The 16,122-nt window shown below is 42.3% G+C and overlaps 1 protein-coding gene across 1 annotated transcript in view; it reads right to left on the bottom strand.

The window, feature by feature from the left end:
* Nucleotides 1-16,122, bottom strand: part of LOC139908171 (next to BRCA1 gene 1 protein-like) — a 29,540-nt gene that overhangs the window by 6,932 nt on the left and 6,486 nt on the right. The window contains 16 exon segments of the mRNA XM_071894771.2: nucleotides 452-742; nucleotides 1,721-1,897; nucleotides 2,244-2,354; nucleotides 3,819-3,894; nucleotides 4,567-4,683; nucleotides 5,362-5,547; nucleotides 7,165-7,248; nucleotides 8,305-8,464; nucleotides 9,377-9,583; nucleotides 11,513-11,638; nucleotides 13,211-13,386; nucleotides 13,388-13,477; nucleotides 13,911-13,988; nucleotides 14,126-14,314; nucleotides 15,188-15,210; nucleotides 15,361-15,379. Of these exon segments, the coding sequence (XP_071750872.2) occupies nucleotides 452-742; nucleotides 1,721-1,897; nucleotides 2,244-2,354; nucleotides 3,819-3,894; nucleotides 4,567-4,683; nucleotides 5,362-5,547; nucleotides 7,165-7,248; nucleotides 8,305-8,464; nucleotides 9,377-9,583; nucleotides 11,513-11,638; nucleotides 13,211-13,386; nucleotides 13,388-13,477; nucleotides 13,911-13,988; nucleotides 14,126-14,314; nucleotides 15,188-15,210; nucleotides 15,361-15,379 (2,110 nt within the window).

Raw genomic sequence — 16,122 nt, 5'->3', positions numbered from 1 at the left:
CTAATGTTGCAATGCCATTAACTTAGACTAGACCGAGAGACTTTAGTGCCTGAAAAATATGAGTCACTGGGCGCCCTATTAAACACCACCCAGCCAACAGTGAATAGAAAACCCATGTAAACACAGCGTCAAAATAAAAGTTGAGACGACGTCTCAGTTATTTCTACAGCCCTTTATCGCCAGCCTGTCTCCAAGGACTTTACAGAGAATGAGGCTAACTAGATCTAACTGATCATCAATCAATCGTAGAACAGAATGATGTAACACAAACACAAGGACTCAGAACAAAGCACAAGATGCACAATAACAAATCTGAGCAAGTTTGGTGAAATCAGGACCTAAATATCTTTCTCATATCAGGTCAGAACAGTTTCCAAAGCTGTTTCATTTGAATTGAAACTTGAACTTAACCACCATCGAACCTGTGACCTTCCAGGATAGACACCCTCACCTGTGACCCTGTGCTCCTGCAGCACGGAGGCCCGGGGCGGAGCGGAGAGCGGGGCGGAGGGCGGGGGCGGGGCCGAGCTGGGGCCGGGTCCCGGGGCCGGGGGCGGGGCCACGGACAGAGGGGCCGGCAGGGAGGCTTTGAGCGGGGCGGGGAGAGACGCCTTCAGGGCGGCGGGAGGTTTCAGGGGAGCGTTGGAGCTGCTGGGGCTGCTCTCCGGACTCTTCTCTGTCTTCACCGCTTTACTCTTCACACAGGAGGAGGCGGAGCCACCCTGGGCCGCCGGGCGCACCACTGGGAGGAAGCAGGAAGACCGTTATGAATACTTCTCAGTGAATATTTCGCATTTTAATTAGATGCTCAAGTTTTTCCACCGGGAGTATTTTGAAGCAAAGTTATTCGCAGTGGGATTACCTTGTTACACAAAGGTTAAAAAAGTAAACACACACAAATCCAAGAAAATCCAGACGTCGGCTCCAAACGTCACAACATGGGGGTTAATAAATTCATACACCTTGGGAACATATTTCAGGGTGTGGACTTTTTATTCTAAAAAACTTTTGAAGACAAATTTCATGAGAAATATTTGCCAGAACTTATGACCAATCATATTTTTTCAAAATACTTTTGTTCCATGTAAAACAGAGTAGAAAGACAGCAAATAACATGCATATAAAAACAGCTCAAGAACACTCACAAAAAAGTGAGAGTAAAAGTGTAGACCACTATATAATACATGCTAATTCTACTACAACTAATTTTGGAACAATTAGTACATTGACTGGTGAGAAGGATGATTTCTCCTCTTTTTTACTGAGCTGTATCTTTTATTTTAAAAATCCTCAGTCACACTCTGTGGTACTTTGTATACAGGGTATCTGCAGGTTTCAGAGAACCAAATTTAAGTCTTTAAGAACTTTTCAGTGCTACCTGGAATTCAATTTAAGACCAATTTAAAAAAACAGAAACCGAAAATACAGAAACAAAGCTGGTAAAACCACTCTATTTCTGATTGAACACAGCTAATGAAAGTTCTGAAACTATAAATTGGCAGAATAAGAAATGAAATTAATTGTCAAGGGACATTAAGTCCAATTGTGTTGTGGTTAGTAAAGCAGATGTATTGATCTGTATTGATCTAAGAGTGGTCATCGCATGAGGAAAACAAATAAGATTTCTAATAACTGTACTGAAGACATTTTAAGACTTTTTAATGCTCTACATTCAGGTCATTTATTTCCAGACTGTTAGCCTGGTCCGTGGCTGACTGACCTTTCCCTGTCCCGGGGCGGGTCGCTCTGAGGGGGGCGTGGTCAGGAGCCTCCTCCAGGGTCAGGGAGCGAATCACGGTCTCGCACACAAACTGAGTCCCGCTGATGTCGTCCTCCCCTTCCTCCTGGGCCGGGACTCCGCCCCCTTCCGCTCCGGACCCCGCCCCCTGGGGCACATCTGACGGAAGGGAATAAACACATGCGTTACCCATTTTTCTTTAATTTACCAAACCAACAACAAAACGTCAACAAAACTCAAATCTGTGTAAAGCCTGACATCTAATGGTAAAATGCATGCTAATGAAATGGCTATTTGCTATTGGCTGATCTTTGGTGCGAGGTGATGTCACCACCTGTTGTACTCTATAGAAGGTGACATCACCTGACACCAAAAATCAGCCAATAGCAGATGGCAATTTCAGCAGCATGCTTTTTACCTTTAGATGTCAGGCATTACACAGATTTGAGTTTGGGGTTTAGTTCCTCTTTAAAAAAAAAGGTGAATGAATGGGAAACTTCATTACCCATAATGCTAGTGGCGACCTCGGTCTCTTCCTGGATCAGACCCAAAGAGGGACTGCTCTTGTCCTGCAGGTGGGCCTCGTGGGGCAGCGGGGACATGCAGGGAGTCATGTCTGGATGGAGGGAAGAGAGCGGATCTATTGAAATCAAGTCAGTCGATCAATCAGCTCCCTACAGTTACCAATAGCTTACACTGATGTATTGATTTTCCGATGTATCGAGCCGATATTGGCCTTTTGTTGAAAAGCGGATATCAGCCAATCAGTGTCATCCACCTCTGAGGTGATGGAGGTTTTACTCTTCAGGGACGACAATCTGGAGCTGCTCGCCCACCTAAACACTTTCATTTGTCCGTGTTTCAGTGGAGAGTTTTAGTGTCCCATAATCTAAATGGGGTTTCAGACGCTTTTCCACCCTTACAAGAATCAAATTCTGGGGGAAACTAATTTTTGGAATTTGTTGGCAGGAAAATGGTCAAATTTAAAGATATTGAATATTGGCACAAAACATCAGCTATCTGCAATATTGATCCAAAAATAGCAGTATCAGCCTTCAAAAACTCTTTATTTTTCTAACCCTAGTTCCCAATGTTTTAGACTAGAATATTCAAAAAGGCTAATGTCACCAACAGGCAACTAATATAATTGAGCCTGTCAGCATAGTTTTGACTATTACTGCCTTTCAATAAAAGTTAGTTCCAAGAAGACAAAACAAAAGAATAACTGGATTCTCAGAGAAGGTTCCAGACCGTTTAATAAACGCACACGGCAGCTTTCAGAGATACACGTCTGAACTTCCCCAAAGCTGTAATTCACCGTCTTTCACATTTAGTTCGACTGAGATTTGAGACAAAGTGCAATCACTTTTTCTATATGAGCAATCAGCTGTGAGTGGTTGCTCGGTTACAGTGCTGCAATCAAAGCAGCCGAGTATCACTTGGTAGCAAAGCCAACGGTTGGAAAGGCCAGTCTTAATGTCTGGCCATGGAGCACCTGACATTCACTTTTTACAAAAAAAAAAAAAAAAGAGAGAAAATTTGTGGTTAAGAGTGAGAAATGTATGTAAATGTTGCCTGAATATTGTTGACATCTGGAAACTAAAATACACTACATTACACTACATTTCAATAGAAACTGATAGAAACCACAGTGGACGGACCAATCAGTCGCCTGGGAAGTCACGCTTCAGAGGCACCTGGTGCTGCAGGTTTAATGATTTAACCTGCTAAATCTTGTCAAGGGGCAAAGGTGGCAGGAGACTCGGCAATTAAAAAGATCATTATCAGCCTAAAAGATCAGAAGTTCAAAACTGCTTTTAAGGTCTTTTATGTTTCTATCCGTTCCCCTTTTGTTCTCTCGTTGACTGTTACTTTTCTATTTGATCGCTACTGCCGCTGTGTGACTGCTGCTGTTTGTGCCATGTCATTTTATTGTTTGTTTTTGTTTGTTTTTATATAGTCTTACATAGTTGGCTTTATATGATATAGTTCCTTTAATGTATTTGTACTCTGCTTTTATGCAGCTGCTAGTATTTCGTGCCAAGTGTCTCTGTGCTGTACTGGTTCGGAGCGGTCTTACCAGCAGGAGTGTTGTTTGGGACGCTCTCCAGCTCCTGCACGATGTTGATGTCCAGCAGCTCAAAAGACAGCAGGTCCTGACAGATAAACAACAAATAAATCACATTTTGAATTTCACAGTATGGTCATGAATCAGTGCTGCAAGCTATGTGACACTGGAGGAAAACACTGTTTGTAGGTAGAGGGCAGCAGATCTGAAAACACCAAGAATATGCTCCCAATCATATAATATTATACTAGTATACAGGATCTACTGTAGTAGTATAATATACTCTATTCTACTGCAAAGTATTGATTCTTGCTGCACTGACTCTCTAGAACAGTGGTTCTCAAAGTGGGGTCCGGGGACCCCCAGGGGTCCTTGAGGGGGTTCCAGGGGGTCCCCAGCAAAAAGGGGAATAATTTATTTTCACTATAATTCCATCCATAAGTAACACAATGACAGAATGTATGACTGTTTTGGTCATGGGTTTCATACACTTTCTGTAATAAAACATCTAAAAGCAAAAATCCTATCAGATGGGGGACACTGGGACAAAATCTTATCAAATGAGGGTCCGTGGTCTAATTTGTGTCAGTTTAGGGGTCCTTGATGTGAAAAAGTTTGAGAACCACTGCTCTAGAAAAAGTTATTTTATTTTACATGAGATGCTTCTTCAGGTTCACTCTTAAAAAAAAAAAAAATTTTTCAGTAGTGCAGGACTTTATCAGTTGTTCGTAGTCTATTCTATATTATGGTAGCATGTTACCTGCGCAGTAAGCAGGTCAACAGATGGGATGTAGTACTCCTCTTGGTCCACTGACATCAGAGGTTGGTCCCTGGAAGCTGCACAGGCTTTTCCATCCTTAGCCGCTGCGTTCTTCCCCTGCAGACGGGACAGCATCAAACAAAACACTGTCAGAGAAGTCATACACACACTCCGAGCAGGGATGGGACCACGTATATATCGAAATTCAACATATCGCAATACAAAAATGTGACAACACGTGTCGTGGGGCAGAAAAATGAATGGTGATATTTGCTGCATTTTATTCTGCTGTAGTAATCACAAATGAGACGGCAAACTCTCCATCCAAATTATGTTATCGTCACTTTGTAAGGACATTTTTAAGTCATTGTTTACATTCTAGCAGCCAATGCCATCGCTAGAAAGATTTGTAGCTCAGAAATAAACATAATTCTGCACAGCCAGACTTTGTTGTCACTGAACTTTTATTTATTACATTCATTGTATTGAATCCTGAACCAGATATCACGCATCGAGTCGTATCGTGAGATAAACAGATCGTCCCATCACTAACCCCCGAGAATGGCCACTTTCTGCCCAGTTTGTTATGTATTTATGTATCTATGTGAGTGTATTTATCTGTGGTGTGATTGAGGGTGACACCAGTACGCCACAGTAATCCTACATATTTTATTTTTATTGTCTGCTGCCTTCCTTCCCTTATTCATACATGCATCCATGCATTTATTCAACTTATTTACTGTATGCAGCGAGACGCAGCGTGACGCTATCTGATCATCAGGGGATTCTTCTTACCTGTGGCGTGACGCAGGGCGACACCAGTATCCCGTCAGCCATCATGGCGGCCGGGGCCAGAGGGTCGACCACGATGCTGCACCACACCCTCGGCCCGAACTGCTCCCCGCCGTGGGCCAGGCGCCAGTGGGACGTGTAGGAGCCCTCCACGCCAGGCGCACACAGCGCCACGCTCACCACGCCCACCTGCACACACAGAGGGACGGCTGCTGTTGGTGCCACCGGGCCCCGTGCGGGTCCGGTTTGGTATGGAATTATGGGAAATGGGACAGGAGCTAAAAAGACCAGCAAGAATCCTTCATCTTCATTCATTCATCTCATCCTTATAGAGCGGTCCAGCGATGATGTTTTTTTATAACAGTGTGAGTTCTGCAGTTCAGAGGCTTTAGTGGACTATTCTGCGTACTGACGTGTTATTTTGCGACAAACCCATTGTAGTTAGCCATTTGTTCGCAACTTACTTTATTAGGGCGCATAAAACCTTCAAAATTCACGAATGGGATGTTTAATGGTTTATTTTATGTCACAGAACGAAACGTTAAAACTTTCTTAAAGGAATAGTTCACCCAAAAATGAAAATTCTGTCATCATCTACTCACCCTCATGCCAAATGAAACACAGGTGAAATTTGTTAGTCCATATAACACACAGGGAGGCTGCCAGCACAACTTCGAAGCAGCCTTCTCCAAAACAACTGAAGTCAATGGGGACCGGTTCTTTAGAGCTCCAAAACAAAAACAGCCAAACAATCACACTGTGAATAGAAAGACCTATACACTATTATTTGTTGCAAATCAATCAGCTGTAGTTAAGATTTGCACTAAATTATGGTGTAAATATACTGTAGGTCTTTCTGGAACTCTGAAGAACTGATCCCCATTGACTTCAGTTGTTTTGGAGAAGGCTGCTGTGGAGTTGTGCTGCAGCCTCCCTGTGTGTTGTATGGACAAACTTCACCTGTGTTTCAACTGGCATGAGGGGGAGTAGATGATGACAGAATTTTCATTTTTGGGTGAACTATTCCTTTAAGCTTGTCTTAACCACAGATCTTATTTCCAGGCTTTTTACCGAAACCCCGTTCAAATCTTAATCACTTTTCAGCCAAGGTATTTTGAAGCCATGGCTCAAAAATACTAACTCACTTCCGGGTTTTAGGACTCAACACTGGACCGCTCTATTTCATAGCTTCTTATCTCTAAACTCTGCTCATCCTGATCATCAGTTTGTAGACCAACACTATAAGCAATAGCAATAGTAAAGAGTGCAAGGATAAAGGCCCATTCACATCGAGAACAATAACTATAAACTATAACCACACTTTGTTGCTGAATCATTCACACTTCAGCGATATCCGTGAGAAGTTCCTCAGCAGACGAAGCATCGCTGCAGTGAGCTGCAGAATGCTCCGCCCCCTTCTTTCTTACAACTTTAACTTTGATTGGTTGAAAATGTGTCATCGCTGTCTCTGCATCCAAAAAAATCGCTCTGAGATCGAACCAAAAATATAGTTACATTTATCGTTTTGGAGGTTTTCGTAGTTATCGCTGCAGTGGAAACACAGACACGCTATTTACTTAGAATGATTTAAATATTTTCATAGTTATCTTTATAGTTATCACTCTAGATGTGAATGGACCTTAAGAGCCGTAGTGCCCTGACAACACTCCTGTGATCCGGGAATGATCATGTAAGAGAGAAGTGCTAGAGAGAGAAAATAAGAAATATGAGCTAAGTGAGAAGAAGAAGGGACTTTTTTCCCCAAGATAAGAGAAAATGAAAGCTCGTCTCGTCTTGTCATCTGACCTGTCCCGGCTGGAGGAAGGGGACGGACACTTCTCTCCAGCGGTCCCCGGACCCCACCGCCAGGTTTCCCCACATGAACTTCAACTGCAGGAGGAGAACAAGGCAGAGTATGGCAGTCACTTATCACTGCTAAGTATTATGGTCACAAGCTGTAGTCCTAGTAATAAGTAAACATAATGATACAAATAAACAACTGATTCACGCTTTACCGTTCATGACAGTTGTAACTTTTAATCATAAGGGAATCTTACATTCCTCATGTTTTAATACAGATCTCTTTAAAAGAACTGGAGTTTGTTTGATTGCATGTACTCATACAACGACATGATAAAGAGCACTGTAGGCAGATTGCAGTTTCAGTTATACAAACATTTCTCAGAGGCAGCTAATTTGGAGGCAGAAATAACTTTATTGGCTGAGCCTCAATGGGCGGAGCCAAAACCACCATTTTTCAGCGCAGAGCAGAGCACTAGGCTTCATAATATCAGCTTCCTCCTCTCTTACCTCTTGTCTTTTTCACTGAGCTTCAGTCTAACTTTACTTAGCCAGAAAAACGGTTCATTTTTGTCTCCGCCCACTGAGGTTTAACTCAACCAATGAGGTCATTTCTGTCTCCAGAGCATCTCTGCTAAATGTTAAATGTTTGTATAACCAAAGCTCCTATCTGAGTGCTGTGTGTCACACAGTGTGGCCTAATCTCAGTGTCAGTGCAACAGTTCTAGTTCTCCTCATCTTACAAAACCTTACTATTCATAATAGTACTGTAGATCAGTGGAGAGTAGAGGAAAGTAGAGTATTGCAGCTGACAATTCCACTCATCTTAAAAGTGAGGGTATTAACTGGAAAAAAGGAAATGACTGGTTGCTCTATATTGTCAAACTAGGATCAAAAATGTATCGGGTGCTCTTGGAAAACGGGTATTAAACAGTATTGTAGTGGCTAAATCATTAAAAAAAGCCAGGGCTTTTTTAATGATTTAGCCACTACAATAAAGGCTTTTTAAGTATTTTCTTCCTCATGGTTATATTTTTATATTTGGAGTGCCTGGACTGTCCTTTTGTTTGAGGGTATTAAGTGTTTATAATCCTCTATTCCAGTAGAATAGAGAAGAGTAGAGCAGGATACAGCAGAGAGCTTTACCTTAGTGTCAGCGCTCCAGCTGATGGTTCCAGTGTTCCTCATCTTCCAGTACTTTATAAACTTGGTCCCGGGTCGGAGTCGGGTTCCATCGGGAAGGTTTTCATCCAGAAACACAGCCGTCATGGCCGGAACCACCAGGGGACAGGGGCGCTTCGGACGCCTGGGAGAGGAACAGGAGAGGAACAGGAGAGGAACAGGAGAGGAACAGGAGAGGGCTCAGTGCCTCTGTCTGCATCTGTGTTGCATTAGTGCCGTACACAGTGGCAGATATCACAGAAGCCCCCCCATACTGCATCTATCCTGCGTTACTACTGCAGCAAACCCTGCAAGTTATTCTCCAAGATGTTGTAACGTAAATGTAAATGTGAAACACGATGCAACATAAAACTTCTGAGTCAGCTGTTTACCGGATCTCCTTCTAGCTGACTAAATCTAATTTGCCTACAACAGCTCTTACATTTGAATACGGACATAAGATAGTGTGACTTACATCATTCAGTGGATGTTTTTATCCAGAACGCCTCACAGTATGCTTTGATGAACGCCGAAACGCGTCAGCAGTATTGTGCATGTGCCAATAAATTCAAGTGAAAAGGGAGTACTCTGCCATACTACTTTTATTTTTGGATGTGCTACTTTTTTCTCTCTAAACCTCACAGTACCATTAGCACATACTGTACATTTGTATCATGGGTGACTCCTAACCTGAGCAGTGTTATATTGAGCCACAGAACCACGTAAAACTTAACTTAAAGAGGAACTAAACCCCAAACCCAAACCTGTGTAAAGCCTGACATCTAATGGTAAAAAGCATGCTTCTGAAATTGCCATCTGCTATTGGCTGATCTTTGCTGCCAGGTGATGTCACCACCTGTTGTACTCTATAGAAGGTGACATCATCACCTGGCACCAAAGTAGCATGCGTTTTACCAGTAGATGTCAGGCTTTACACAGATTTGTCTTTGGGGTTTAGTTACTCTTTAAATTGACCCATTTTCTTCACACGTATAAAAAGCATGTTGGGATCATTGAAGCGTGCAACTAATTTCCTCCGGTTTTCCCAGTAACCTACTCGGGGCTGTTGTGCTGGGTGGCGCGGGGCTGCAGCAGGACGGGGGAGGAGCTTCCGTCCCGGTGGGAGGAGCTCCACTGTATGCCCCGCCTCTCCATCCTCAGCTGCTTCCTGATCTCCTTGACCTCGGCCTTCAGCTGCCGCTTCTCCGCTTTCAGCCGCTGCTTCTCCGCCTTCCGGAAACTACGGTCCCCCCGCCTGTAGAACCTGGAGAGGGCGAGCGCACAGACGAGAGATGAAGATGAAGATGAAGACACGGAGGGAGACCATGCACATACTCAGGCACAGAGCAGACACATACAAGACAAATGAAACACGGAAATTAACAAAATATCCTCTTTAAAACTAGATCATAAGCAAGAAAATACATTATATACAATATATCTGTTATACAGCATTGAGTCAGATGGCTCAAACTATCTAAATAAGAGATAATAAGAGATTTTTGATCTGCTGTGATCGAAGACAGATTCATGGCTTCCAACAAATCCACGAAGAACAAGGGAATGACAGCAGTCCAAAAAGCTGGTTCAAAAATTAGGGCAAGACTTAACCTCAATTACACCTTTATTTTATTAATGGCCAAGATTAGTGCTTTAGCTACTGCATTTCAGCATAAACCTTCATCAGAGCATCATACACATGACACTTAGCCAAGTGTTTATAAAGCTTATGCTTACCAATATACCTTGATATGATTACTGTAAACAAATGAGACCATCGTCAAAACGATTGGTAGCCTCTATCTCATTGGTATTGTTAGTTTGTGTCCCAAAATTAAGACCACAATTCCCATAATTCCTGCTCTTCTTGCCAATGGTCTTGTCTGTTTAATACTAATATCTCAAAATGAATGCAGGAATGATTTATCAGTGTTGAAATACTACAAGTAGCACCTGTAAACAGTACATGTCCACATATCAGCAGCAACATCAGTAAGAAGCAACAAGTATTTTCTATTCTTTGTTTTGCTGTTGTTCTATTTTTACTTGATTGCTTTTGTTTCTCTAATTGTGTTTTTATCACTACTATTTTCTGTGTATTTTTACACTATGTTTTTATTTTTTGTTAAGCACTTTGTAACAATGATCTGGAAGGTGTGATATAAATAAAGTTTGCTATTATTATTATTAGTAGTAGTAGCAATAGTCGTAGCAGTAGTAGTAGTAGCAGCAGTATTCGTAGTAGTAGTAACAGTAGCAGTAGTAGTAGTAGTAGTAACAGCAGTAGTAGTAGTAACAGCAGTAGTAGTAGTAGTGGTAGTAGTAGTAGTTGTAGTATAAGTCGTAGTAGTAGTAGTAACAGTAGTAGTAATAGTAGTAGTAACAGCAGTAGTAGTAGTAGTAGTAGTAGTAACAGTAGTAGTAGTAGTAGTAACAGCAGTAGTAGTAGTAGTAGTAACAGCAGTAGCAGTAGTAGTAGTAGTAGTAACAGTAGTAGTAGTAGTAGTAACAGTAGTAGCAGTAGTAGTAGTACTAGTAGTAGTAGTAACAGTAGTAGTAGTAGTAGTAGTAGTAGTAGTAGTAGTAGTAACAGCAGTAGTAGTAGTAGTAGTAGTAGTAGTAGTAACAGTAGTAGCAGTAGTAGTAGTAGTAGTAACAGCAGTAGTAGTAGTAGTAGTAGTAGTAGTAGTAACAGTAGTAGCAGTAGTAGTAGTACTAGTAGTAGTAGTAGCAGTAGTAGTAGTAGTAGTAGTAGTAGTAGTGGTAGTAACAGTAGTAGTAGTAGTAGTAACAGTAGTAACAGTAGTAGTAGTAGTAGTAACAGTAGTAGCAGTAGTAGTAGTACTAGTAGTAGTAGTAACAGTAGTAGTAGTAGTAGTAGTAGTAGTAGTAGTAGTGGTAGTAACAGTAGTAGTAGTAGTAGTAACAGTAGTAACAGTAGTAGTAGTAGTAGTAACAGTAGTAGCAGTAGTAGTAGTAATAGTAGTAGTAGTGGTGGTAGTAGTAGTAGTAGTAGTAGTAGTACTTTGGGTGTACATCATGCTGGATTACAGGATGAATATACTAACAGCTCTATAGTTTGTGATAAACAGGAAACACAACCGGGACAAAGTTCAACTTCATGTCAATACACAGATGATTCATTCTCTGGTAAAGCACAAAGATATGAAAGCAGTAGTAAAGTGGTTCCTACCTGCTGTGGTCCGGGGCAGGTGATCCGTGTTCCGGGATGGACAGAGGAGTCCTGGCCCTCACCAGGTTGTGACTGGGATCATGAGAGAAACTGCAGGGCTCGCACAGAGTACAGGATGTACAGACACTGAGGAGAGAGAGAGAAGAGAGGGGAGAGAGAGGAAGGGAAGGAGGGAGAAAGATGGAGGGAGGGTGAGGGGATGGAGAAAGGGAGGAAAGGAATGAGAGAGAAAGAGAGAGTTATTGACTATCTAAAAACTCTACACAATAACAAAGTTCAGGTGTCATACATAAAATGCAACAAAAGACAGAATACTGCACATATATTGAATAGCCAGTGAAAGTCTAGGATAAATAAATCAGTTTGGGTTTACATAGTTTAAACATACTACAGGAAAAGTAAACAGCACACACACACAAAACAAAGAAACTGCTGATATATCCAGTATCTTTGCAAAACACACACTCCACTGCAGAAGCCCCTAAAACTGTAAACTGTGCAGAAACCTACCTGGACAGGACACTGAACACACAGACAGAGGCTGAGGACTGTCAGTTACCGTGCGACTCAGAGTCTATCTATCGTCTTTATACCGGACCGGGAGGCAGCGAGGGAAAGAGAAAGCAGAGCGGCTGCAGTTCTGCTAAACAGAAACTAACTCCCATCCTCGGCTTTCAGATACCAGGAAAACAAAACAGCGATGTACAAACAATTGCTTCTCATGCTCCTCCCTCCTCTTATCTGCATCCTTTCTTCCGTCCATCCTTTCTTTGCAGTCTTTCAAAATGCACACTAGGGTTTCCCCAATGTGAGGCTCTCAGGCCAAATTTACTTTGTTATTCTTTGGAAAGTGTGACTCTCTAGTGTGACAGGATATTTTAAGTTTTGTGTTTTTGGTTGCAATTTATTAGCATCTAGCATGCATTTTGAAGATTGAAGACTACAAGTTGCAAAGCTTTGAAATACTTCATATTAGGGCTGAACAATTAATCGAAATTTTATCGAAATCGCAATATGGCCTACTGCAATTTTCAAATCGCAGGAGGCGCAAATGTGTGTCAAAATACCATTTTAAATTAACTATTGTCGTGCTGCAGAGATGTCCTGGCCTACACATCATATTCTACAGACTTAAGAAAACATCTTTGTTTGGTACAGATCCCCGCAAAAATCACACCATAATCATTTGAATACGTTTTTCAATGAAAATGAGAATAATGATGTAAAAATTATCATTCCCTCTAATATCACAAATCATATCAAAATTGCAATATCAGTCAAAATAATCGCAATTAGATATTTTTTCAAAATCGTACTTCATATGACCAGTTTTGCCATGATAACTGAAATTTTAAAAACTACTTCAGTACCACTGTGAAAGATGGAATTCAATACTGAATCTTATAAACATTCAATTCTTTCACTAGATGCGCTCTGCAATTCCATTACACCGTCACCTCCAGAAGATGCATATGTGAGGATTGGAATAGTTAAAAAAGAATAAAGAAGACGAAGAAGAAGAAAGAGAAACAGAAAGAGAAGAGAAAAGAAGAAGAAGAAAGAGAAGAGAGAAGAGAGAAGAAGAAAGGGAAGAGAGAAGAGAGAAGAAGAAGAAAGAAGAGAAGAAAGAGAAGAAGTAGAAGAAGAAGAAGAAGAAGAAGAAGAAGAAGAAGAAGAAGAAGCTCCAACATCCCATACCTGCACTGGTACCCTCCTCCGGTGGTCTGCCCCCTGCAGGAGGAGCAGGGCGGGGTGGAGGAGGAGGAGGAGGGCGCTCCGGGCAGGGTGGAGGAGGACACCTCAGGGACCTGCTGGGCCTCCGCTCCTCCTCCTCCCTCCCCCCTGCCTCCTCCCCCTCCCCCTCCCCCCCCCTCCTCCTCCTCCCAGGGGCTTGTGGATGCAGCACTGGCCGGAGAACTCCCGGCAGATCTTCTCCACCGCCTCCCGCACCACCTGGTCCTTAAACTGGAGGGAGGGAGGGAGGGAGATGGGAGGAGAGGTGGAAACAAGAGCGATGGAGAGGAGGAAGAGGAGAGGGAGAAAGGAGAGGAGGAGAAGGTGGGGTGGCAGGGGAGGAGAGTTAGGGAGAAGGGTGGGGAGAGATGAAGAGCAGGAAGATGAAGAAGAAACAGGAGAAAAGATTTTAACATCAGAACAGATGAATCCATGTAAAACTCAGATTAAGACTTTACAGCTGTAATCCATGAGAGCCTCTTTTCTTTATTGTATTTAGGACAGACATTTACTTATATGAAAATGTTGCAGATTATTACTTAAAATATGTTTACAGTGGCGCTCTTGACATCAATTCACAGCATATAAATCTGTTTAGTTCCTCTGGGAGAAGATCTAACTTTTGCTGAAACTGACATCATCATCTCCATGAAGCCGCTCTTACCTTCTCCATATAGGAGGTGAACCAGGCAGGAGGAGTCTTGTCTTCTTCTTTGGTCCCCTTCAGTTCCTTCATGATCACCTTGGGACAAGAGGGACAAACAATCAAATGATGTAGCACCCTCTTGCGTCAATCAATGAAATTTTGAAAAGATCGCAACACAGACCGATCCATAGTCCCAAGAATGTGCCTAAAACAATCTGAACCGTGTGGCTCACCATGCCCTGCTCCGGGACGGCCGCCTGGATCTTGCGGCTGACCACCTGGGCGAGGGTGGGGCAGTGCTGCGGGGGCCTGAAGCCTCTCTTTGGCTCCGCCCCGCTGGCCTTGGCGGCGGGGACCCGCGCCGGCTGGCCCCGAGTCTCGTACACGTTCATGTGCAGTCGGTTCCCCTGCCGCGCTGCACTCTGGGAAACACGAGTCAGCGGGTTAGTCTCACCTGATGCTGCTTACCGTCCCCAACTGACTTAAAACAAATGGCTCCTGAGAAGGACGCTTCAAAGTCACTGCAAACTGCCCACAGAGGGGTGATTTCAAGTGAAGGAAAAGGACGCAGTTGGATTAATATTAAATATATCTGATGGGCTGTAGTACTCTTCTCAGCTGCCGGTCTGCGCAGGAACAATATAGTCAGAAAAAGTATTCAACCACACACTGAAATGCTTCAGTTTCACGTCGGCATCTATTTAACAGATCTGTGCAGCAGCAACAGAATCCACTGGAGTCAAACTTGATTCAACACATTTCAGCTGTTCTGTCTGTAACTTAATGTGCTGCTGCAGGTCTTGATCAGGTCTTGATCAGGTCTTGATCAGGTCTTGATCAGGTCTTGATCAGGTCTTGATCGGGTCTTGATCAGGTCTTCCTTCTTGTAGAAGGCATTCTTAATCTCACCAAAACCAACGGACGAGAATATGAAAACATTCAAATTCAATTCAAATTCTAATTACTTTATTTTCTGTGAGAAACGGCCAGACAAGACAAATAGGACAATGACAAGACAATCATAGCATAGTCATCAACATGCTAGATCATCATTGTCTGCAACCATAACCAATTAAAAAAAAAAAAAAAAAAACTAAGAATAAAATACAAGTAAAGCCTAGGGGCAGTAAAGGCAAACTAATTTAAAAAAAAATGAGTTTTACATAGAGTCACATTGTTAACAACTTGCAGTATGAACATACAGTCCCAAAATTGACCTCTAATACACCAAGAGATACACTTATTCCTTTTCTATAACTATGTAAGGGTGGATGGTTTGTGAAATTCAAACCTACCTTCAACGCCTCTTCATACTCCGCTGCAATGAAAGCAGAAACAGTCATTCTTAACATGAGATGAATATGCAATTCATTCTAAATTCAAGCAATACATTCTATACATTCATTAATTTGCTTTGTTGTGTGTGTGTTGCTTCTTGTGCATCTCACGAGTGTTTCTGCTCACTGACCTTGGCTGTTGATGGACACCTGTGAGGAGAAAGACAAAAACATCATCTGTTGGCATCTGGCAGCAGTTTGATTTTGTGAATTGCTTTGGTGACAGTTTCAGGAATAATAATAATAATAATAATAATAATAATAATAATAATAATATTAAAGACCCCATGAAACGGCATTTTGTTGAAACAGGATGTTGGGGGCGGGACATAGGAGATAATAATGCATTTTATTTGTATTACACTTTTCATTCATAGTGAATCTCAAAGTGCTACAGAGTTAAAAACATAAAAATAAAAACGAAGAAAAAAGAGATCGCTAACAAAAAGGTAACACGAAAAAGTCAAGGAGAGAAATGCTGTTTTATTGGATGGGAGGGGCAGAGGGGCGGGACTGTTCAAAAATCTGTGATGTTTTATTGGTTGGAATTTATATTTCCGCCTCCTGCTGCATCATGACGCTGCACTCATGTGATGTCGGGTCGTACTTTTTTTTTTTACACAGTTAGCCTAACGTTAGCAATCGAGTTGGGGTTGGCTTGGCTAGCAGGCAATTTCCGGATATTTCAGGAGATTATGAACGTAAACACCACAGGGAATTGAATGCTGCAGCACTACAGTTATCAAGGAATATCCATGTCTTTTAAATTTGTACTCGTGGTTCATTTTCGGCTTTATCGTATGAAATTTTTTTCCGTTCACGTACGACTCGGCGCTCTGTTCAGCCGTGTTGGAGAGAGCGATGACGTCACGACTCGGCCAATATTCCTGCTG

Source organism: Centroberyx gerrardi, chromosome 7 (genome assembly GCF_048128805.1).
Source record: "Centroberyx gerrardi isolate f3 chromosome 7, fCenGer3.hap1.cur.20231027, whole genome shotgun sequence".
Classification (NCBI taxonomy): domain Eukaryota; kingdom Metazoa; phylum Chordata; class Actinopteri; order Beryciformes; family Berycidae; genus Centroberyx; species Centroberyx gerrardi.
The sequence above is the reverse complement of the archived record's forward strand: the minus strand, read 5'-3'. Positions and strand labels throughout refer to the sequence as shown.